This window comes from Bubalus bubalis, chromosome 8, assembly GCF_019923935.1.
Source record: "Bubalus bubalis isolate 160015118507 breed Murrah chromosome 8, NDDB_SH_1, whole genome shotgun sequence".
Taxonomy (NCBI): domain Eukaryota; kingdom Metazoa; phylum Chordata; class Mammalia; order Artiodactyla; family Bovidae; genus Bubalus; species Bubalus bubalis.
The window spans coordinates 92,843,122-92,867,132 of NC_059164.1; the positions used below are offsets into that span (position 1 = coordinate 92,843,122).

General features: G+C 40.6%; 1 protein-coding gene across 6 annotated transcripts in view; it reads left to right on the top strand.

The window, feature by feature from the left end:
* The window catches only part of AHCYL2 (adenosylhomocysteinase like 2), a 187,523-nt gene extending 166,253 nt beyond the window's left edge, over positions 1-21,270 (top strand). For all 6 annotated transcript variants that reach the window (XM_025291505.2, XM_025291506.2, XM_025291507.2 and 3 more), the window contains exons 7-17: positions 303-409; positions 3,307-3,423; positions 5,391-5,454; positions 5,935-6,023; positions 9,037-9,107; positions 11,218-11,312; positions 13,968-14,066; positions 15,991-16,059; positions 16,180-16,258; positions 17,668-17,788; positions 18,186-21,270. In XM_025291505.2, coding sequence (XP_025147290.1) covers positions 303-409; positions 3,307-3,423; positions 5,391-5,454; positions 5,935-6,023; positions 9,037-9,107; positions 11,218-11,312; positions 13,968-14,066; positions 15,991-16,059; positions 16,180-16,258; positions 17,668-17,788; positions 18,186-18,192 — 918 coding nt within the window. In that variant the 3' untranslated portion in view covers positions 18,193-21,270. The remainder of the gene's footprint in view (positions 1-302; positions 410-3,306; positions 3,424-5,390; positions 5,455-5,934; positions 6,024-9,036; positions 9,108-11,217; positions 11,313-13,967; positions 14,067-15,990; positions 16,060-16,179; positions 16,259-17,667; positions 17,789-18,185) is intronic.
* The last annotated feature ends 2,741 nt before the right edge of the window (positions 21,271-24,011 follow it).

Genomic DNA, 24,011 nt, shown 5'->3' on the forward strand with positions numbered 1-24,011 from the left:
AAAGTCCTGAATTTAACTACTATAAATATGCTATTAGGTTTAAGCTTTCTGACTATAGTACAGTCAGGAGCTAGTGGTCTAGGTGATCACTTAAGCTATTAGTCCATAAGAAAATCCTCATGGCATTGCTGTATAGTTTGATCCTAGTAGGTATGTCATTTGGGAAGTTCACTTGGCTGTGAGAATTACAGTTGACCTTTCATCTCACTGTCGTTTTCTTCTGTATAATGACCACTGTAAATTACTTTGTTTAACCATTTACAAAATTTTAAATATGACATTATTGATGCTTATTATTCCAGATCTTGGATGATGGAGGGGATCTTACTCACTGGATTTATAAGAAGTATCCCAACATGTTTAAGAAAATCAAGGGCATAGTGGAGGAGAGTGTTACCGGAGTTCATAGGTAAGATTTAACATAGGCATGCTGGCTTTATGCAGCCTGGACCTATGTTCATGTAATCACATACTTACAGAATTGTTGTTGCTGTTTATTTGCTAAGTCATGTTCAACTCTTTGCAAGTCCATGGATGGTAGCCCACCAGGCTTCTCTGCCCATGGGGTTTTCCCAGGAAGAATAGTGGAGTGGGTTGCCGTTTCCTTCTCTAGGGGATCTTCCCGACCCAGGGATCAAACCCAAGTCTCCTGCATTGGCAGATGGATTCTTTACCACTGAGCCACCAGGGAAGCCCACTTACAGACTACATTATGTTAAAAATTAAAATGATGCTCTGAAATGATGAGATCCGAATCCACATACTTGTGTTTTAAATTAACAACACAAATAACAAACTTAAATAGTGAGGAGTGGATAGGGGAACAGTGTGGGCCTCATGTTTTCTAGCATTGTAATACAATGACTGCTTGTCTTTTTTGGACAAATTCACTTATTGAACTTCTGCAATGAACCGATAACTGCTCTAAAAACCATGCTAGGGATCTCGCAGTGGGGAAAAAAAATCCTGGTTCCTCAGAGAGCTTACATTCATACAGAGAGAGCAAGTATTAGGATTCTGTTTCTCAAATGAGTCTGTTTCTCAAATTGTATTCCCTGAATACAATTGTAACCATTTCTGTTTCCTATTATTTACCCAGAAAGAGCTAAAGTAAGAAAGTTTTAGGGAAATAAATTCTGAATAAGCCACTATCACTGCTTCATTATATTGTGATCTTTTTGAATGTATAAAACTATGAATTGTCCCAAATTTTCAAACTTTTAGAAAGAGGTGAGTTTTGAATAAAACATCTGGTTCGAATTTTTAGTTGACTGAATTAAAAAAAAAATAACCTTTATATATGGATATATGGACTTCCCAGGTGGTGCTAGTGGTAAAGAACCCACCCACCAATGCAGGAGGCGTGGATTTGATCCCTGGGTCAGGAAGATCCTCTGGAGAAGGGAATGGCAATCCACTCCAGTATTCTTGCCTGGAGAATCCATGGACAGAAGAGCCTGGTGGGCTACAGTCCATAGGGTTGCACAGAGTCAGACATGACTGAAGCGACTTAGTATGCATGTAGATATACATATTTAGCAAGTTTGGAAAGCTCAGCAGTGGCCACAGGACTGGAAAAGGTCAGTTTTCATTCCAATTCCAAAGAAAGGCAATGCCAAAGAATGCTCACACTACCGCACAATTGCACTCATCTCACACGCTAGTAAAGTAATGCTCAAAATTCTTCAAGCCAGGCTTCAGCAATATGTGAACTGTGAACTTCCTGATGTTCAAGCTGGTTTTAGAAAAGGCAGAGGAACCAGAGATCAAATTGCCAACATCTGCTGGATCATCAAAAAAGCAAGAGAGTTCCAGAAAAGCATCTATTTCTGCTTTATTGACTATGCCAAAGCCTTTGACTGTGTGGATCACAATAAACTGTGGAAAATTCTGAAAGAGATGGGAATACCAGACCACCTGACCTGCCTCTTGAGAAACCTATATGCAGGTGAGGAAGCAACAGTTAGAACTGGACATGGAACAACAGACTGGTTCCAAATAGGAAAAGGAGTTCGTCAAGGCCGTATATTGTCACCCTGTTTATTTAACTTATATGCAGAGTACATCATGAGAAACGCTGGACTGGAAGGAACACAAGCTGGAATCAAGATTGCCGGGAGAAATATCAATAACCTCAGATATGCAGATGACACCACCCTTATGGCAGAAAGTGAAGAGGAACTCAAAAGCCTCTTGATGAAAGTGAAAGTGGAGAGTAAAAAAGTTGACTTAAAGCTCAACATTCAGAAAACGAAGATCATGGCATCCGGTCCCATCACTTCATGGGAAATAGATGGGCAAACAGTGTCAGACTTTATTTTTCTGGGCTCCAAAATCACTACAGATGGTGACTGCAGCCATGAAATTAAAAGACGCTTACTCCTTGGAAGGAAAGTTATGACCAACCTAGATAGCATATTGAAAAGCAGAGACATTACTTTTCCAACAAAGGTCCGTCTAGTCAAGGCTATGGTTTTTCCTGTGGTCATGTATGGATGTGAGAGTTGGACTGTGAAGAAAGCTGAGCACCGAAGAATTGATGCTTTTGAACTGTGGTGTTGGAGAAGACTCTTGAGAGTCCCTTGGACTGCAAGGAGATCCAACCAGTCCATTCTGAAGGAGATCAGCCCTGGGATTTCTTTGGAAGAAATGATGCTGAAGCTGAAACTCCAGTACTTTGGCCACCTCATGTGAAGAGTTGACTCATTGGAAAAGACTCTGATGCTGGGAGGGATTGGGGGCAAGAGGAGAAGGGGACGACAGAGGATGAGATGGCTGGATGGCATCACTGACTCGATGGACGTGAGTCTCACTGAACTCCGGGAGTTGGCGATGGACAGGGAGGCCTGGCATGCTGCGATTCATGGGGTCGCAAAGAGTCAGACATGACTGAGTGACTGATCTGATCTGATCTGATACTGAAATTATGAAATTAAGACTATTTGAAAGTTAAAATTGCTGCTTTAGAGTAGTGGGATTAAAACAGTACTTAAAAGTTTCTCTTATAATTAAAAAGAGAAATAAAATTAATAAGCAATTTAAAGTTTTACATTTTAATCCTTAAAATTTAGAGGTGGGTCAAAGATTTTCCCCATGTGCCTTTTGATTAAGATCTTTATTTCTAAGCTGTATATAGACTCTGGAAAAAGTATTCTCTATTTCTCTATATATACTTTATAGGATGAAACTAGTTGTGTCTTAGGCTCTCATGCCTACTCAATTAACTTATTTGTAAAATTTGATATGAAACTGATGGATTGTAATATCTCATTATTTTATGTTCTTTTTTATTTCCTTTTTCCTTAGGCTCTACCAGCTATCCAAAGCTGGGAAGCTGTGTGTTCCAGCTATGAATGTCAATGACTCAGTCACGAAACAGAAATTTGACAACCTCTACTGTTGCCGTGAATCAATTCTTGATGGGTAATGGATTATCTTTGGAGTGAACTTCAGTTGTTGAATTGAGGTTCTAAATTTTTTGGTTTTGGTTGTTTCTGGAAATGATTTGTGTAGCACCTCTAAGCTGTATACAGACTCTGAAAATGTATTCTTTGTTTCTATATATATACCTTATAGGACGAAACTAGTTATATCTCAGACATAATATTTTATAACACATATCATACTCAATATTTTATAACCCAAAGATACCTTTGCTATCACTATTACATCATACTCAATACTCAGTATTTTATGACATAGAGTTACTATTGCTATCGCTATTGCAAGTGAATCTATTTTACTTAAAAAATCAGACCAACTCCTGTCTTTTGGTGACAGTTTTTACTTTGTCATCCTATCAAGCCTGGAAGTCAGTAACTAAAGTCAGTATAAGTAAGTATCTTTGGTGATTTAGGAAAAGGTTCCTGGTATTTCTCTTCCAGGTCATGTTGTCATGACTTAAGTTTCAACCATCATAACAGTTCTATGGCCATCTGGAAAATCATAGTGAGCAAAGGGTCATTTCCCAGAGGCATTTGTAGTTTTTCAAATCTGTGAGGACTACAAGTCTGAAAAAAAAATCTACTTAGATATAATATACCAAAAACTGTGTTCTTCCAGAACCCAGTTGTCTACACTTGTGTCCTGACATTTCTTCTTTCTTGCTAAGATGACTCAATAATTCCCTGTATGAAAGCATTAAGTTGGTTTAGAATACTGCCAAACCAAATGGTTTCCATCATATATAGGTTAATGGAAAAGTGAAGAAAGGGCCTGTGGGCCACATTACCAGACTGAACATCAGGTAGTTTGGAACACCACAGGCACTAGTGATTTCCTTGTTGGTGCTGAGCCAGTCCAGGACCATTCTAAGCCATGACTTTTGAATATGGTTGTTGCCAAGCCAGACTTATCCTCATCACTCAACAGAAATTGCCTCTGCACTTAATTGATAGTTACTGAGTCTTATTGGGGTTCATGGAGTTACACTAGTTCCTAGTGAGTGGAGTTGTCAAGTCATTAAAAAGATAGATTTCTGCTTTCCCTTGGGGCATTTTTAGACTCTTTTCAACAGGAGAGGTTAACCAGATAGATCAGTAGAAAGACCCACAGATATTTGTCAGAACTGTCTCAGAATGGCAGATTTTAGTTGAAAAGTTTCTTCTGCATAGCCAGGGCTTCCTAGAGAAGGGAGATCAACCAGACCTAAAGAGAAACCAGAAACTGCTCGTACGACTTCTTCCAAGAGAGCCTGAAAACAGTAAGGACCTTTATTCTAGCCTCATAGAGACTCAGAGACAAAGAAGTAGAACACGTCTGCAAAGGACTCAGCCCAGAAAACTCACTGCTTATGCAGTCACTGTTGGCATGTTTCATGGCTCTTCTCCACCCTGTTGCCTGTTACCCTACCTGAATTAATGTGGGACCTACTGGCCATTGTGATATTACTAAATATAGGACTCATTTATCAATGTTATATTTTATGTATCTCATTCAATAAGCTAGAAAGTTTACATTAAGCCAGAGCTTTGTCACCTCCTAAATAAAATTACATTATTTTTATTTACTTTTTATCTTTATTTCCAAATATTATATATTCTAAATCTTATATAATAAATATATATTGCTTTTATGTTTAAAAGTTACTTTGTGGTCTATAGCTTCTTCCCTTTTGCACTACTCCCAGGATAAGGGAAAAAAGAGAAAAAACCCTTACATATGGATGGAATTGATTGGATAGCATGGAGTCAGAAAATGCATATTTTATTGAAATTTTCTTTCTAGTCATTAAATAGTTTCTTTAGAATAGAAACCAGGCTTACTTTCAACATTCAAAACAAAGACCCAAAACCAAAAAAAAAAAAAACCACCATGAAAACAAAGAGACTCAATCTAATCTTAAGGAAGAAACTAGAGATTTTTCTGATTCAATTTTTCTTCCCCTGTAGACTTAAAAGAACAACAGACATGATGTTTGGTGGGAAGCAGGTGGTAGTCTGTGGCTATGGAGAGGTAAGGTTTAATCTTTCAGTTATTAGAAATTTAAAATGTATTTTGCAGAAATATACTAGAATTTTTCACTTCTGTGGACATCAAACTACATTCATTTACCATTTTAAATGGGGGAAAAGTAACTTCAGAAGCCCTCTGGTTAAAGTACAATCTTTCTTTTTCCCTTTGCATTTTTGCTATTTTTTCCTTAAGTTGATTTTCTGACTGTTCCAGTGCGCTGTTTGCGATGTTCTTTTAGCTTGTGTTTTGATTATAAATCGTGAGTGTGGGTGTACTTGTGCACATGCATGTGCTAAGCAGGGCTGAGAAGTTTGTTTATGAAATGCATTCATTTATTTTTTTTCCTATTTTCCCCCAAGCATGAATCTATTCAGTGAAATTCCCTTTGGGGGCGGAAAGGGGGGTACACTTCGCCAGAAGCTTTGAGGAGCTGTTTTCTTCGTGACTTTCCTTATCATGCGTTCTTTCTCCTCTCTCCAGGTCGGGAAGGGGTGCTGTGCTGCCTTGAAAGCTATGGGCTCCATTGTGTATGTGACTGAGATCGACCCCATCTGTGCTCTTCAAGCCTGGTAAGCATGCACAAGGAGATCTGCTTTTTCCTTTGCAGCACTGTCTAATGTGATCTTGTAACTGCCTCCAAAGAATGGCCTAGTTAACATAACATTTTCTCTTGGAGGGGCCTGGATCCTGAGAGGCTGGTATTAACTGTAAGCACCCGTCTTTCAAAGACCTAGGAGCTCTGCTCTGGGAGAACAGAGATTATCAGGGAAGCTAGAATTTGCTACTCCTGTGGAAGCAGTAACAGGGGACACCTTGAGTCAGAAGACAGGTACCCCTTCCCAGCTCCGCATGCCATCCCTCTCCCTTTGAAAACAATGATCAAAAAAGAAATAGGCTGGCGTCAGATCCTTTCCAAAGTGATGCACCTAAAAGAGCACTTCTGTCACATGCCTCCCCCAGATGCATCACCTCAGTGTGATCAGGAAGAAATGTCAGACAAACCAAGTGAAGGGTGAAATCTACTAACTCTGATTGAAGGATACATAGGAGTTGTTTGTACTGTGCTTATAATTCTTAAGCTTGAAATGATTCCAAAGTTAAAATTTAAAAAATAGTTCCTCTCTCATCTGTAAATTGTGTGTAATCTTATCTACCTCAATTATGAACTTTCAGAAAATAATTATATAATTATTATGATAATGCTCCCCTGGTGGCTCAGATGGTAAAGAATCTGCCAGCAGTGCAGGAGACCCAGATTCAATCCCTGGGTCGAGAAGATCCCCTGGAGAAGGAAATGGCTACCCACTCCAGTATTCTTACCTGGAGAATCCCATGGACAGAGGAGCCTGGTGGGCTACAGTCCATGGTGTTGCAAAGAGTTGAACATGACTGAAGGACTAACACATACATTATAATAAATATATAACTATGCAAAGTGTAGAGGGGCTGTCACATAATACATGCCCACTAAGTGGTAACTTACTAAAATTGTCTCTTGCCACCCTCAACAGGATAGAAATATTGGGTAAAATCTTACAGGAAAATGAAATGAACTTTTTGGCCAACTTAGTACCACTGTCCCTGAAAACAACCACACAGTCCCCTTGTCTGTAGCCTGAATAACCCACCCAGTCTTTACCATTAACCCGCCCAAGGAAGGCACCCACGATAGATGAGGCATGACATTTCCCCTGGTCTGCCACTCCTCACACATGCTAGCCATCAACCCACAGTTTTCCCCAACAGAGTTGTTGACTTTGTCTAAGTCAAGGCTCTAGCACACAAGGGGAACTGTCACCATTCTAGCACTTTCAGGGTTTATTAGAGAAACCTAAACATGCTTTAATACTGATTGAGATACTGATTCAAACTACCTTATAAATATGAATTGAGCACTTATTCTATGTTAGGTACTCTGCTCTGTGGTGAGAATGAATAGGATGAGTGGAAGAATGAAACAAATTCTTGCTTTTAGAAGCACACAGACAAATAACCACCGTGCAGTGTAATAAGGGCAATGATAGAGATAAACAGCACATGCTTCTGTGGGGGCACAAAGGAGGAATATCTAACTAAAGAGCGGGAGATTTAAAAACTTCCAATTAAAAAAAAATGACCATTAAACATAAATAAAAGATAGAGCAAGGCGGGGTAGGGTAGAAAGAGGTATCAATAGAGCTGAGTTTTCAAACTTGTTTAAGTGACTTCTTAGTTTGAAAGTAAGTTCCAGGTACAGGGAACATTTTCAAGGGTCTCCTAGGAAGGAGAGAGCATAACATGTTTATATTTAAGAAGCTGGAAGTATCTTAATGGAGCTGCCCACATATATCAACTTAAGTCTTCCTGTCTTATCTTGATACCAAGCAATCTCACTGAAGTATTAATATTTTAAGCAGGCAAGTGACCTGATCCAGACTGCATTTCAGGAAATCACTCTGCAAAATGAATTAGACATAAACTTAGAGGCAATGAGATTGGGCCAGAGTCTACCACAGCAAGGAATAATACAATCTGAATGTCAGGCCTACATGTATAAAGAAGAGGAAATAGATTGTTGTTTAGTCACTAAGTCATTTCTGACTCTTTGTGACCTCATGGACTGCAGTACACTAGGCTTCCCTGTCCTTCACTATCTCCTGGAGTTTGTTCAAATTCTATTGAGTCGGTATAGATTAAAGAGGTTTTAAGGAATTAAGGAAAAAGAATCAACTGAATTTGGTGACAGTTTTAACCTAGAGAGAGGCAGTAGGCTAGGACCTTATAGTTTGACTTTTAGAGTTGGGTGAACAGCAATGCTGTTGGTTAAGACACAAAATATAGAAGAAGAGATAGGGTTGGTAGAAAACATAGATAGATAGGCATGGTGGAGTGGGGAAGATAATAAGTTTGAGGTCCTTGTGGGACATGAGGAGGGGCTATCCAGTGGATAATTTGATCCGTGGCTCTGACGCTTTGGAGAGATCTAAGCTAAAGATATCCATGTGAAAATAAGCCACCTCTGAGGCATCATTTGTATCCAAGGGGCAAGAATGGATAAATGCTGAAAAAAGAGAGGAAAAGAACACCCCACAGGGAACCAACATTTAAGGATTGACTGAGATCCAGAAGGAGCAATCAGAAAATTAGGAAAACCAAGAGAAAACAGCATCATGGACTCCAGGACAATCGAGTTTTAAGAAGGCAAATAATGTTTAATGTAACAGAGGAAATCAAGTAATATTTGAGTCTTAAGAAAAATTTGCTTTGGCATCCAGGAGATCATTGATGATCTTGGGGAGAGCAGTTTCAGTGGGGCACTAGGTTCAGGTAAAATGACACTTTCTAGGAAGTTGATTGGGGTTTCAGTTAACCCTGTCTCTCTATTATCAGGAAGAATTAGGTCCCAGTGGTAGAAAGAACCTTTTATTTCTGTCCTATGTGAACTAAGGAAGCAGTTTGAATTTTTCACTGCTAAGAATAGTCCAGCCATATCAAAAAGTGATGTAGGTACCAAAGCAACTTGGGTACTAGCTTTTGAGGTTATGTGGCAGAAGGCTTTCCAGCTGCCTATTTAGGTTAACTGATCATACTTTATTTCTACAGTATGGATGGATTTCGACTGGTGAAATTAAATGAGGTCATCCGACAAGTGGATATTGTTATCACCTGTACAGGTATGATTGTGACACAGACAGTGGGACGGCATTTGGGAACACGTGCATGGAACAAATGAAAAATGACTGGAAATGCTCTAAACAAAACCAAACTCTGAAAGCCAGAGATAGTAGTCCACAAAACCAATCTTTCCTGTTCTTCCCATCTCTTTAGAGATCTGACCAAAAGTGTACCATTAGGTCATCCCTAGAGGAAAGTTTCTCTCTAGCCCTTTTAACTGCTTTATATCTCTATCCATCCTCATCTACCTAGCAGATGGCTACCAATGAGTTTTATTTGGGAAGCCAGATCTTAAATTTGTACATTTAAAAAAAATTTTTACTTCTAAAAGTGATGTGTATTTCTTTCTAGTCCCTATAACTAAAGCAAGGCTAGAGCAAAATTTCTCATGGTTGGAGAAAGTGGGCAAGGTAGCTGTGTTAATTCCCAAAGAGGTAGGTTTTGAGTTTTAGAGAGTAATATGAGATATGGCTACTTTCCTTATCTGAGATACATACTATTATCTTTCCATTGGAATATTGCATTTCTTTTATAACTCTATTTTAAAGGAGGAAAATCAGAATATTTAAGAATAAAACTATTATTTATAGCCTAAAGGGGGGGCTGGGGGCAAAGAGGGACCATAAGAAACTGTTCTTGTTTCACATCAACCCCTCAATCTCTTTTCTTTGTAAGTAACTTTATTGACATGTAATTCATTTACCATACATTTCTGTTTTCTAGCAAATTCATGGGGTCATACAACCATCAGAATCTAATTTTTTTATTGAGATGTAATTTACATACCGTAAAAATCACCTTTTAAAGTATATAGTTCAGTGATTTTTACTAACGTTGTACAACATCCCATTATCTAATTCCACAACATTTTTTATCATCCCCAAAAGAAATCTTACATCATTAGCAGTCACTCCTCCTTCTACCCTCCACTTTTCCCCAGCCCTAGGCCACCATTAAATTTTCTGTCTCTATAGATTTGCCTATTCTGGGTATTTAATATAAACAACCATACATTATGTTTTTCTTTTGTGACTGGCATTTTATACCTAGCTTAATATTTTCATCTTTCATGCATGTTGTAGCATGTATCAGTATTTCTTTCCTTTTGATTGCTGAGTAACATTCCATTTTAAGATTATATCACATTTCAGTGATGTCCATTCTTCAGTTGATGGACACTTGGGTTGCTTTTACTTTTTGGCCTTTATGAGCAATGCTGCTATGAACACTGTATGCAAGTTTTTTGTGAACGTGTCTGTAGTTCTTTTGGATGTATACCTACAAGTGGATCATACGATAACTCTACTTTTAACATTTGGAGGAAATGCCAAACCTTCCAAAGTAACTACATTATTTTACATCCGGCCAACAATGCATGAGTTACAGTTTCTCTACATCCTTGTCAACACTTGTTACTTTCTGATTTTTCGATTATAGCCATCCTAGTATGTGTGAAGTACTGTCACTGTGGTATTGATTTGCATCTTTGCATGTGCATGTCAACACATTTTTGTACATCTTCTTTTGAAAATGTTTATTCAGATCCTTTACTCATTTTTAAAATGAGTTGTCTTTGGGACTTCCCCAATGGTCCAGTGTTGAAGATTCTGTGCTCCCAATACAGGGGAGCTCCGAGCACAGGCAGGGTTTGAGCCTTGGTTGGGGAACTAAGATCCTGCATGCCACATGGTGCGGCCAAAAACTTTCTTTAAAAAATGAGTTGTCATTTTATTTTTGAGTTGTAAGAGTTCTGTAGAAATTTTATTATTGATCTGTAAGAATTTTTATCATATATATGATTTGCAAGTATTTTGTCCCTTTGTATAGGTTGTCAATTCGTTTTCTTATTGGTATCATTTGCAGCACATGATTTAATTTCAATGTAGTCAGTTTATTTTTTCCTTTGGTTGCTTGTGCTTTAGGTATTATTATCTAAGAAACCATTGTCTAACCCAGGTCACAAAGATTTGTTCCCATGCTTTGCTTGGAGTTTTATAGTTTTAATTCTTACATTTCGGTCTCTGACCCATTTTAAGTTCAGTTTACATATAGTATGAGAAAGAGTCGAACTTCATTCCTTTTCATGTAGATATCTCTTCTGTTTTTAAGGTAATAAGAATGTGGTAACCAGAGAGCATTTAGATCGTATGAAGAATAGCTGCATCGTTTGTAACATGGGACATTCCAACACGGAGATTGATGTGGTAAGATCAAGTGACTCATCACTGGGGGCTTTTATTTTTTCTCTCTTTCCCAAGAAACATAAACTAGAAGAAGAAGCAGGGTCACCAGCCATCCTAAACATGGCTGTACTAGCAGAGCGGTTCCCAGTCTGTTCACTCACTAGCCTTTTGGCCTTTGTGTATGGATTCTACAAGGCTTCTTCATCTCAACTTAATCATTTCAGATGATTGTTTTTCCACCTAAGCTTGATGCCTACTTGTACTGTAAGCCATTTCATCTTTGTGTTTAGGATTAAGAGCAAAAAAGGACATAATAAATGTGAATCAGTATGCTAGTCAGTATTTGGGGGATATTTGAATTTGCTATAAAAGTGAGACAAGTGGGTTGGTCTAAAGAAACAAGTCAAGGCAGAGAAATCTATAGGCTGAGATGAGAACACTGCTTAAGATTGACTGTGTCTATCAAATATTGTGATTTCTTTTCTTTATCTCCCTCTTTCATGGTGCTAACTCTTCCCTTAATGTATTTTCCAAACTATAGTATTGAATCTCCAGGTGTCACAATCAGTTCAGTAGCATGTGTTCCTCAAACCTGGAAAATCTATCACCTTGATTCTCTAGTTTTATTATAGTCATCAAAAATTTTCCGATCCAACAGAACACTTGATCCTACCAAGTTGCCCAAGTAATAGTTAATAGAAGTGCTGTTTATTAGACTTACCAAAGTATCTCTCAGTGTGACTTTGCCTCTGGTTTTAAATTTTTCTGGCACTTTTCTGGAACAGCTATATTTCTCTCTGGGTAAATGGCTCAAGCAAAGCATGCTTTCATCTCCACTGAGGGCTGCTCTGATTGAGCTTCAGCCTTGCCAGGTAAGGATCAGTGGATATACTGGGAGCTTGTTGGATATCTATTTTAAATGGTTTCTCTTTTTAACTCTGTGTTCTATTCTTCTGTTATTAAAAATAGCTGGGAAAAAAACAACCTACCAGAGCCTCTTTCTACCCTTGAGGTTTTTGAGTGGCATGACTCCATTACTTTGTCTTACCATGATATTTTGCTTATAATGAGTAATTTGTCTAGTTTTTATTTTTGAGGTTTGTGGGGGTTTTTTTGGTTTTGTTTTGTTTTTTGTTTTTGGTTAAGTTTTACTTTTGTGTGATACTGCCCCTTTATTAAGTGGTCAAAGATATTAATATTTCTAAACTGTCCAGCCTATGGTTGAATCACTTTGGAGAAGTTTACTCTGTCTTCAATGGTAGTGTCACAGGGCACATAAATGAAATTTAAGGAAATAGCAAACTCAAGTAATCACGGATTCCAGAATGTTCGTTCACTCCTTAGCAAATTTGTGTTGAGTTCTTGCTCTGCTCTGTGCTTAGTACTAACTGGCTGAAGAAGTAGCAGTGGACAATATGCCTGCTTTCTTAGAGCTTGTATTCTAGTGTGGGAAACAGTGACTAAACAGACAGTTATGTCAGTTAGTGCCTAATACTGAAGTAAAACAGAAAGATGAGTGCATTGAGGATGCTGTTTAGTTAGGGCAGTCAAAGAAGGCTCTTTGAGGAGATAACATTTGCCCAAAGCTTGAATGACTATTCGGAGAAGGCAATGGCACCCCACTCTAGTACTCTTGCCTGGAAAATTCCATGGATGGAGGAGCCTGGTAGGCTGTAGTCCATGGGGTTGCTAAGAGTCGGACACGACTGAGCGACCTCACTTTCACTCTTCACTTTCATGCATTGGAGAAGGAAATGGCAACCCACTCCAGTGTTCTTGCCTGGAGAATCCCAGGGTTGGGGGAGCCTGGTGGGCTGCCGTCTATGGGGTCGCATAGAGTCAGACACGACTGAAGCGACTTAGCATAGCATAGCATGAATGACTATTCAGAGAGGATGATGAGTAAAGACCATGAGGTAGAAACATGTTATTTGATTGCTGCCGTTAATAAACTTAACATTTCTTCTCTTGTTCTCGGAATATACACTATACAGAAATGGAAGGAGGGTGAGCCATTGGGAGCTTTACTCTACCATGAAGCATTGCTCTAAAGGCTACCTCACATTTGCACCTAGGTCACAAAGCTTCTGTAACCTTAGGGTGAACCACCCTCATTGATAAGGTGGAACCTGGGACGTTGGAACATGAGGGCAGAACCCTGGGCCCCCGCATGCTCTTTGTAGGGCATTCAGCCTTCTCTAACTAATCTCACTCAGCTCTGACCCTCCTTTTCCTGTGTCTCTTCAGCACTTACGTGTTCAGTTTGCACTGTATTAATTTGCACTGTTTGCATGCTGCTTCATAAGTATTAAAGGCTTTTATCCCCTCACAAATGTATTGTTTTGTGTCCCAAAACAAAGTACAAGCTTGTTGAAGGCAGAAACCATGTCTTTGGTTTCTTTTGTATTTCCCATAGCACCTTTTACTGTGCTCAGCAGAGAGTGGGCGCACAATATATGTTGTGGAATGACATCCTGAGTGATCCCTCCCCTGGCTGGGCCTAAGATTAAATCCCCTGAAATGGAACAGTCCTAACCAACCCAGGACAGGTATTCTCCATCTGGCATGTTGGTTGCTTCTTTCAACTTGCTATTTGAAATGGCTCCCTTCAACATCTTTCCATCCAAAAAGTGGGACTTGGCACAGCTGATGATGTGCTTGCTGTATGTGTTCCAGGCGAGTCTGCGGACACCAGAACTGACTTGGGAGCGAGTGAGATCCCAAGTTGACCATGTAATATGGCCTGACGGCAAGAGGATAGTATTGTTGGCAGAGGTAAGATCTGTGGCTGCTAGAGAGATTCACCCCTGGCAGGAGAAACTGCAGTACCCAGGTCTCCTCTCTCTCACGTTCTCTCACGCTTTCAACTCCTCTTAAGAAGAGGCTTAACTACTTTACCAAATGGATTTTATATCTAATTGTGAAAAGTCTTTTCATTCAGCAATTAAGAAAACTATTTTGGTTCCCCACTTTTCACCAATTATCCTGTCTCCATGTCACTCTGCAGGTTGAGTCAGACAATGACATTACTGTAAAAGGAATTAATGGGTAGAACCATTGACACTTTGAGTGATGCTTACAAAGAGATAATGTCATTTGTGGGATGGTTTAATCAGTAGGCACAAAGTAGATATTCCTGACTGTAACTAAGACAGTCTTAGGCAAATTCTGGGAAGGTCATCTTCGCTAATAGATTCCTTGTTTCTGAGTGTCCATTCCCCTAAGTTGAGCCAGCCAGTTATGTATTGGTTGTGTGACTGATAATTCCCTATGACTTCTTCTGGGCTTCCCTTGTGGTTCAGCTGGTAAAGAATCCGCCTGCAATGCGGGAAGACCTGGGTTCGATCCCTGGGTTGGGAAGATCCCCTGGAGAAGGGAAAGGCTACCCACTCCAGTATTCTGACATGACTGAATGACTTTCACTTTCACGTTCATGACTTCTAGTTCAGCTTTCCTTTTGACTTCGATTCCATTTTTTTTTCTGGCCACATCTCATGGCGTGTGGGATCTTAGTTCCCCAACCAGGGATCAAACCTGCAACCCTTGCATTGGAAGTGTAGTCTTAACCGTTGGGCCACAAGGGAAGTCTGCCTTTTCATTCCACTTAGACTTCCATGTCAGTGTTTGGCCACGTCCCCTTTCTTGACAGCTTCTCTTCCCTATCCTAGATTTCTGATAGCGGTAACAATGTTTTTTTTACCTTGACACTTTTCCCTTCTTCAGGGAAAGATACCAAGGTTACAAGGAGAATACTAATACTTTCCTTAGTTTTGATCTTCAGTCTTATTTCTTAATTAAAGAAACAATATAAAAATGTAAAACATATGCTGTATTCACCTAAGGACCTTTAAATTTTGGAGTATTCTGCCTATTCTCTTCACCTTTTCTCACCTTCTCAAATACTTTAGGGCATCTATAACGTATGTATAAGAGTACGTACAGGGGGAGGATGGGCAGATTGTTAAATATTCACTGACTGCTTTAAAGTCAGCCCACTGTCTGGTGACTTATTTCTAGTTGCCCTGAGAGGTTCCATCTAGTAACTTTGGTGACAAAAGCTAGCACCACAGTTGTTTTTGGCTACTATGGTTGAGCAAAAACTGTGGTCAAGCTTCCTAGGAAATAAAGTAGTAAAGGATGGCATTGGGGTAAGGATCTAGTCCTTCTAACTCTCTGAATCACTCACTGGAAATACATGACTGCCCTTGAATTCAGGAGAAGCAGGCTGAAGAAGAAGCACAGAAACTATCGCAGCCTCCTAAAGCAAAAAATATCTCCCATCACAACCTGGAGAGATTGCCCTTGAATTTGACCAGATTATTGTTTAGGACATTTTTTCAAAGGAATAGCAATGCCCCAGAAGGAAGATATTCTGTAATAGAAAGTAAAAATTCAAGGGAAATATAGCCTTCCTTGGCATAAGCCTCTGTGTCAAGTGACCACCTCTATTTTTTTTTTCTATTCTTTTTTACATAAACCTAGAGATCTTTTATCTTGTTACCTTCATCAGATTTTCCAGAACTTTTTAACATTTCACTCAAAGGTCAACCAGTTCATTTCCACTGATTGAACAACTGCTTTTTGTCCAGCATGTTAGTTGAGAAGTGTTTGGAAAATGGCAATCATGTTCTTCTCACATTGTGCCAAGTCAGAGACTCTGTCTAACCAACCCCTATGTGTATTAACCCTTGCACTCTAGGGCCGTCTGCTGAACCTAAGCTGCTCCACAGTGCCTACATTTGTGCTCTCAATCACTGCTACAACTCAGGTGAGGCCTCCAGAGTGGGGAAGCAGTGGGCTGGAGAGGGGCACTAGCCTATGAGGGTTTTACCTGATATAGGGTAGGTTGCTGTGAGTGGCCTGTCAGCATCCGTCTCTGCTTTTCTAGGCTCTAGCCTTGATAGAGCTCTACAATGCTCCCGAGGGTCGCTATAAGCAAGATGTCTACCTGTTGCCCAAGAAAATGGGTAAGCATGAGCTTTTTTATCCTCTTCCTTACCAAGTAGCTCAGAGTCAGAGACTAAGTGAAGTTGGGGGACATTATATTTCTTAGGAATAAAAAAAGGATATTTTCATCTTGTAAAGTAGGAGCTAGACTTCCTAGACTCCATCCCCAGTTGATTTATCACATTTTCCAAATAGGTTGTCCTGATGAAGTCAGGACATTTTGCTGTGATTTAGTTTACCTGTCTATGAATTTTCAGGACTTTCTCAAAGTATCTATTATACAAGAAGAGAATCTCAAAGGAAAAAAAAAAATCTTCCCCCCAAAAGAGAGGAAAACCCTGTGGCATCTGACTTGCTCCAGTCCTGGGCTGCTGAATGGCCCCTACCAAACTTTTCTGTTCCCGCTTCCTAACTCTGACCCTGTTATTTCAGGCCAAAGGAAAGACTCTGAACAGCTTCTGTTAAGAGTTTAATTATGTGGCTGTTTCATATAAGAGAAACATTTAACTGCCTTAAATTTTTAAAGAATACTGCCGCAAGCGCCTGAACTGAGAGTCTGTTTATAAACTCCCAAACCAAAAATTGGGGGAGTAAATGAGCTTCTGGTTTTGTTTTGTTTCAGCATTAGATGCACAGCAACTGTGAGCAGTCGATATATTCTCCCTTTAATAGACACTTTGGATGAATATAAAAAAGTCTAATAGTCCATAACTGAATGTATGATGAAGTTAGGGAGACCAAACCAATACATAGGAAGTGACACAAAATTCTGAATATAACTAGAAACCCCTAAGAACTAGGGGGACTGAAAACAAAGCCAATAGTGTAGGGTGGTCCTCGGTCACTCTTTTCAGAGCTCCACAGGTGTTAGTTTTCCTGAGTGACCCAGAGTATCAAGTTTAGGGCAGAACTAACGCAGGAGCTTCCTGTTTTTTAGTCCCTCCACTCTCCCATCCTTTCTTTTGCATTCTCAGGCTGATTTGCTGCTTTCATTTCTCTCTCACTTTTCTGTGGAGAAGGAAAGGTTCCAGGCTGAAATAGCTTGTAAGGAAGAAATGTTATGCCTTTGAAAAGCACTGGGCTTAAGCTCAAGCAACCATTCCTTAGAATTGGGGTCCAGTGAGCAAAAGTTGAGCTCCAAGAATTAGAAGATGTCTTGGGACATTCTCTGGCTCAGATGGTAAAGAATCTTCCTGCAATGCAGGAGGCCCAGATTCAATCCCTGGGTTGGGAATATCTCCTGGAGAAGGGAATGACAATCCACTCCAGAGAATCCCCTGGACAGAGGGGCCTGACGGGCTATAGTCCAAGGGGTCTCAAAGAGCCAGACACGACTGAGTGACTGACACTTTCCACTTTTTAAGGCTGGAGAGAACAGCCAGACAAGAGGCATGAATGCTTATACCGGGTCTTGTGTGATCTGTTTCAGATGAGTATGTGGCCAGCCTACACCTGCCCACCTTTGATGCCCACCTGACTGAGCTGACAGATGAACAGGCCAAGTATCTAGGGCTCAACAAGAATGGGCCCTTCAAGCCCAATTACTACAGGTACCTTGAACTCCCTAAAAATGGGAAAGCCTGGGTAATCATGAGCTTCCTGCACTGGAGTTGGTCTTGGCATCCATCACCATATTTCCATGAACTCAGAAAAATAAACCCACTCTCCCTATTGCCACCCCCAAAGGATTCTTTGAAGCCATGTCCAAACATTAAATAGTGTTCCCTTTCTTGATTTGTCATTTCATCTTCTTGATATGATGTTTATCCCTGTCTAGAGAAAATCGGGCCTTTTTCATTGATATGAAAAAGCACTGCATTTATCTACCCTTACCACGCACTCCAGAAAAGTGCCTGCCTCCTCGTTACACCTTTAGGCAGTCTCTTCATGTCCCAGCATCCCCACAAGCTGATAACATCACAGTCTCATCTTTCTTTTTCCCTATAGGTATTAAGTTCCTGTAACTCAAGCCAGAAGTTTTAAGGAATAGAACTCCAAGTCTTTTCTCCACTCCTATACAGGAAAGAACCCAGCAAACTGCTTCTCCAATAAGCTGCCCGCCGTGCTCACCCTCTATGTTAGGTTATTTATTTATTAAAATCTAGAATCCTGTGCCTGTCTCCTCAGCCCAGAGTGTGGTTGCTGTCCCAAGGGCTGTGAGAGCCACAGGGGACAGGCTGAGGAAGGAAAGAAATGGGGTTCCCGGTGCATCTTTTGCATCATTCCCCACTGACTCAGAATCCTCAGCACTGGTCATCGTTCTCTAGTCCAGGCTCAGGAGTTCATCTGTGGATTCCAGACTCCTTGTTTTCTGGGGTTTTCTGGAATAAATTTTTAGCAGCTGCCTTTCTCAGCTTTGGCCCTTCCCCAGGTGAGGCCTTTTGGAAGCCATTGAGTTAACACGGCCTGGGTTCCCAGCCTTGACCCTCGCTATCACTGCCTTCTTTATGAAATGGCTGGGAAGGAAGGAGTGTTGTGTCTTTGGCAAACTGCACTGAGATCTCAGCTGTGCCTGTGCTTCCTGGGAGTCTCCTTCCTTACCCAGGACTCCTTTTTTTCCCCTTGAATATTTATGTCCATTTTAACACTTTCAGGTTCCAAGAGGAGTGTGCCTCTACTATTTCCTCAGCAGCTCTGATGTTTGTCAGACATTTGTTTTGCTGTCTTTCTAACCCACCTGGCCTCTGCTCAGGAAATGAGGGCCAGCCCCACTGGGGCCCATAATTTTACTTCCTTGTCATTTAACTGGATAGTTTCCCAGGAGGCCCCCTCCAAATTGGCACTATCTCAGAAAAAAGGAGGCTTGTTGTGAAACACTGCTTCCCGAAACTTCCTTCAATTGCCTAAAACTCCTTCTAAAGCTGAGCAGGAAGTGGCTTACTTTCCAAGGGACCTGGGAGATCAGGGCTTCAGAAATGGAGCCCACAGCTCAGCACCCTAAAGAAGCAGAATATATTTATTTGTCTCCTGGAAGGGCTTTGAAGCTTAACTGGCTAAGCTATACAGGGAAGACACTGTAAACTGAATCTATGTGATCACAGCTAGGTTGACTAATTTGAACCTCATCAAATATTCATCCCTTTGGCCATTGCCATTGATGAAACTGAGATCTAATGTCTCTGCAGTTTGGTCTGTGGTCTTTCTTCTCTGCTGGGATATCGCTTTATGTTCTGCCCTTTTCTATCTTGGGATTCTGTGTTTTGGAGGTAGTTTCTTAAGTAAACTCCGAAATTACCAAAAAAAAAAAAAAATGTAATATGAGCAGCCTGAAATGTTGTGTCCCACCTAAGAACTGAATTCCTTTTGGAGACTGACCTGTTAGTCTCAAGGGTTCCAATGGGACCAGATTGGTTCCAAGAGGTAAAGTCTGTAGTGGCCCTAGGTATCTGGAATGAAATCAGTCCTTTTCCCCTCTGCCAACCCTGTTTAACACTGTTTGTTTCTGTTTTTTCTCTTATCCTGGTCTGCCTCAAAGTCTCAAGACTAGGGTTACTCAAGGAAACAACAGAGCACCCAGGATCACCATAACCTTCCCAACCTAATTCTGCCCTCCGATTTCTACCTTCTCTGACTTCTCCTGCTCTTCACATATACCCACAGAGCTAGTCTGGAAATGACCTTCCTTTAGGAGGTAGGAAGGTGGATCTTAGGTAAATGGCTATTTGCCTCATTAAATAGTACAGTCTCAACCCATAGAATCTAGTTCCTCAGAGGCCACATATCTTAGCAAGTACTGGAAAAATGCCACATACGTGGCTATATTTTTTCATGGAGAAGATCATAAATGTTGAAAATTCCACTGGGCCATTCAGTTCTTCCTTTTGCCTACCCAGTTCTGGCTTTTGTATTCATTAACTGGATTAATTGCAGAAGATTCAAAAGATGAGATTTGTATCTCATCTTATATCCAGAGATGATTCTATTAGGCAGATATCTGGACCCTAACCTATTATGTTCCTAAGCCAAAAGTCATAACCTGTTGTTTCTCAGCAAAGCCTGGCAGCTGCCTGTGGAACCCACAAGCATATGCTGATCCTGTCAGCGCATACTCCGCCTTGCCATAGTGAAGAGACCATTCCCCATGAAGAAGGAGCCACACTGGGCTGCTAGGTTAGGTTGCCCATGTTGCTGCCCATGGTGAGGTGTTTGCCTCTGGGTTTCAGGTGACCACTCATCCTTTCTTTCTGGGGACTCTGTGTCATGACCATTAATGAGAAGGAGGTCCAGGCCTCCTAAGTATTTGGGTTCTACTTTGGTGTTGGAATTCGGTCATTATTCTTTCTGCCCAAGTAATCAGAACCAAAGTGTCTTCTTCCCTCACTTAGATGCATCCTGGGTATCTGGATGCATCTTAAGCTCTCACCTTAAATGCATTTCTAGGTATCTGGAAGCCTGGGAAAGAAGACCAATGATCTCTTTTTATGTGGCCCTGGCCTGTAAGGTCTTACCATTTTCTCTGCAATGAATTGTGCTCGTTTTCAAGGATTTTTTTTTTTGCCTTCTTAATAGAAATATTTTCTCTTTCTCATTAAAAAAAAAAATTGGTATCTGGTCTACTTTCCCTCTGCCCTCCTGGCTCCTAATCCTCCCCTCCTGTATGAGCACGGCTCCCCATGGCCACGGCTCTCCATGGCCACATGCTCCTACGAAGCTTTTCTGCTGCTTGGCTTTTCTCTGAACAGATCTGAAACTGCTGCTCCTGTGGTTTTCGCCAAATTAACTTTGTCATGGTTTTAAAAAAAAAGAAATCAAAATGCATTGTTGCATTAAGCTTTTTTAATAAAGGAAAATTACAGAAAAAAATAGGCAACACCAGCAAATTATATGTGGACAAGTTCTAAACTATATATACATACATATATATATAAATAATCATCTAGTTCTCATTGTCATCTTACTGAAAGGAAATAAAACCTCTAATGATTGCCATTTCTGAGAGGCTCTTGGAAATCTTTATGTCTAAGTGATTGTATTAGATCAGCAATAATGAATATGTAATCTCAAAAGATAAATAAAATATTCTTAAAATGGATTCTGGTACTGAGAGTATTCCTTGCTTCAGTAAACTAGGAATTCAGAGATGAGAGAGGTTTCTGGGCAATGGGCTAGAGAGTCCTCTGTATCGCAAGGATATGAAAAGCTGAAGCACTTACCAATAGGCAGCCTTAGCCTTGAGTCCCTTATCCCGTGGTGGATCACTCCAGTCATAAATGTCACCCTCCCCCCACTTCCCACCCTGTTATGTGTATAAAGAACTTGCTTTCTTGGAGCCACCCCTCTGGGGAATTGAGACATGTAGGCTTAAGGCAGAGAAACTAAATAAAGCCTGGTTCTTGGTTCCCCAAGCCCTCTCTGTGCTGCCCTTAGCTGGAGAGCATAGAAAGGCAGCATCCTATGGTTTGGGCCCAAAAGACCCTGACTAGAGGGTCTGACTACTACCTCTAACCAGAGAAGAAAGGAATCTAGCAGAAGGTTGTCTCTAAGTCAGGTTTTGCCTGACTAAATCATAACCAGAGGATCAGTCGAGCTACTTGTTCTTTCTCATTTTGAGAAATCGCCACTAAAGATAGCCACTTTTTTTACTTGACAACCTAAACTAGTTCTACATCCTGTATGCAAGATGGTTTCTTCCCTGTCAGAATCTCACACCTCTGTGACCTCTGTATCTAAACTAAGGGCCATGGGGCTGGATAAACCATCTTGGTACTCTACTGGGAGTTGAGAAAGAACAAGCAGTTGGATTCATCCGCTTGTTATGATTTAGTCAGGTAAAACCTGCCTTAGAGACAATTCTCTGCCACATTCCTTTCTTCTCCTTGGCCAGATATAGTAGTAAGGTAATTGGTAATGGCTCAAAGCTGGCCCTTTCTCAAAGCAGATGCAGCAGCCAGCAATGGAGCCTGTGAGCCAGCTATAGGGTTTGCTCCGCTGCAGCAAGGTTTGACTCTTTTGTGAAAGATGGAAACTTGAGTGCCTCGGTCTTAGTTTCAGGTTCACAGGGTCCTTCCAGGGCACCCACTGCAATGCAGTTTCTCTGTCTTGTGGTATTGTGGAAAGAGCTTGGGGTCAGGCTGACTTGACCAACTCTACCATTTACAAGTTGTGTGGCTCAGCCAAATTATTTGACCACTCAGAGCCTCAGTTTTCTTGTCTGTCAAATGGATAATGTTTATCTCCTAAAGATTTAATGACCTGATTTCATTTTTTAAATACTGCTTAAAGACCCAGCAGACACTCAGACACCTAATTGGTATAAATACCAATTCCTTATCTCAGTCTAGGGCCCTACAGCCTCAATTGCCTTATTACAGCCACATGTGTTCTTGATGGAGTGAGGAGGGTATTCTATGCTTTTCCTACTATTTTATCCTGACTGCCCAATATCTTCAAAGCTAGGTATTTTAAGATTTCCTGCAATCTTATTTTTAAGCTTTTTCAGTACTGGGTGTTATCTATTTAATCATAAATCTGACCTCTGGATTAAAGTGGAGTGCTTATGGGGGAAATGGGCATGTTTGGTCTTTGTAACTATACCTATTTATACCGTTCTCTAGCCCTCTGCCAGCAGCTCACAATACCTAAGTTTTGGGACAGGGAAAGTGGTAATGTAGTTTTAAAAATAACTAGCACAGGAGCCATCTCTGCAAGATGTACACCAGCCCCTAATTAGCTCCAAGGTATATTTATGGGCACCTCTGTGAACAATGATGTTGATGGCTACCACTCCTTTGTTGACAAATAAGCTAAAAGAAATAGTGTGCCAATTCCGTGGACTACAGTTTCAGTTTTAAGTTAATCTGTGGTTCCTTGTTACTTCTTCCAGTAGTTGTTTCCAGTTATCTTCCTCTTTATGATAAGCTCTCAAAGTCTGGGCCTCTAATGATCAGATAGATGTCTGATCTTCACTGTCTCCCATTCGACTAGTGTGGAAAAGATACTGGAGTGAGGTCTCTCCCCATGTTGATTCTTTGTAATCTCCATAGCACCACTTTTTAAAACCCCATCTCCCAAAGTGAAGCCAGATGGAGCTCTAGGCTCAGCAAATGGCTTTACAGAGAGGCCAGAGGGGACCTGACTGCTGTCCTCAATTCTATTCCCAGTTGAAGATGACTCTGCTCCCTTCACCCTCAAGATAGGTTGGAAAAGGAACAAAGACTCCAAAGGGGCCACTCCTGTCTGCCATCACTGTTGGGGATCCTGCTGATTGACTAGAGTCAAAAGAATATGAAGTTCTGGGCTTGTCAATCCTAGAGCTCTGACTGCTTAGGAGGAGAGATACAGGGAAGAGGGAAGGTAGAAAAATTATTTCTTTCATTAAGAAGCCCCAATAGGCTGTGCTGTGGCAGGCCTACCACATTGAAGCAGTGATGAGATAGGCGTGGGTTGTAAATTTTAAAGCAGAGTATGAATCTTTAAAGAGCTTAACAAAATTTTACCCTGAAAAAAAAAAATTTCCAAAATCAAGTAGTTTAGGCCTTGAGCCAGAGACTTTCTTGGAAATTCATATCAATTCAATTCTGTTTAAACCAGTGGGTCTCAAGCACAGATTTTGCCCCTCAGGGGACATCTTGCAGTATCTGGAGACATTTTTGGTTGTCACAAGTAGGGGGAGGGTCCTGCTGGCATCTTGTGAAGAGAGGCCAGGGATTGTGCTAAGCATTCTACAATGCACAGGACAGCCCCCCACAACAAGACATTGTTCAGTCGGCAGTACAGAGGAAAGCCTGTGTTAAACAGAAACAAGCAAACACAGATGAACAAAAGCTACTCTCA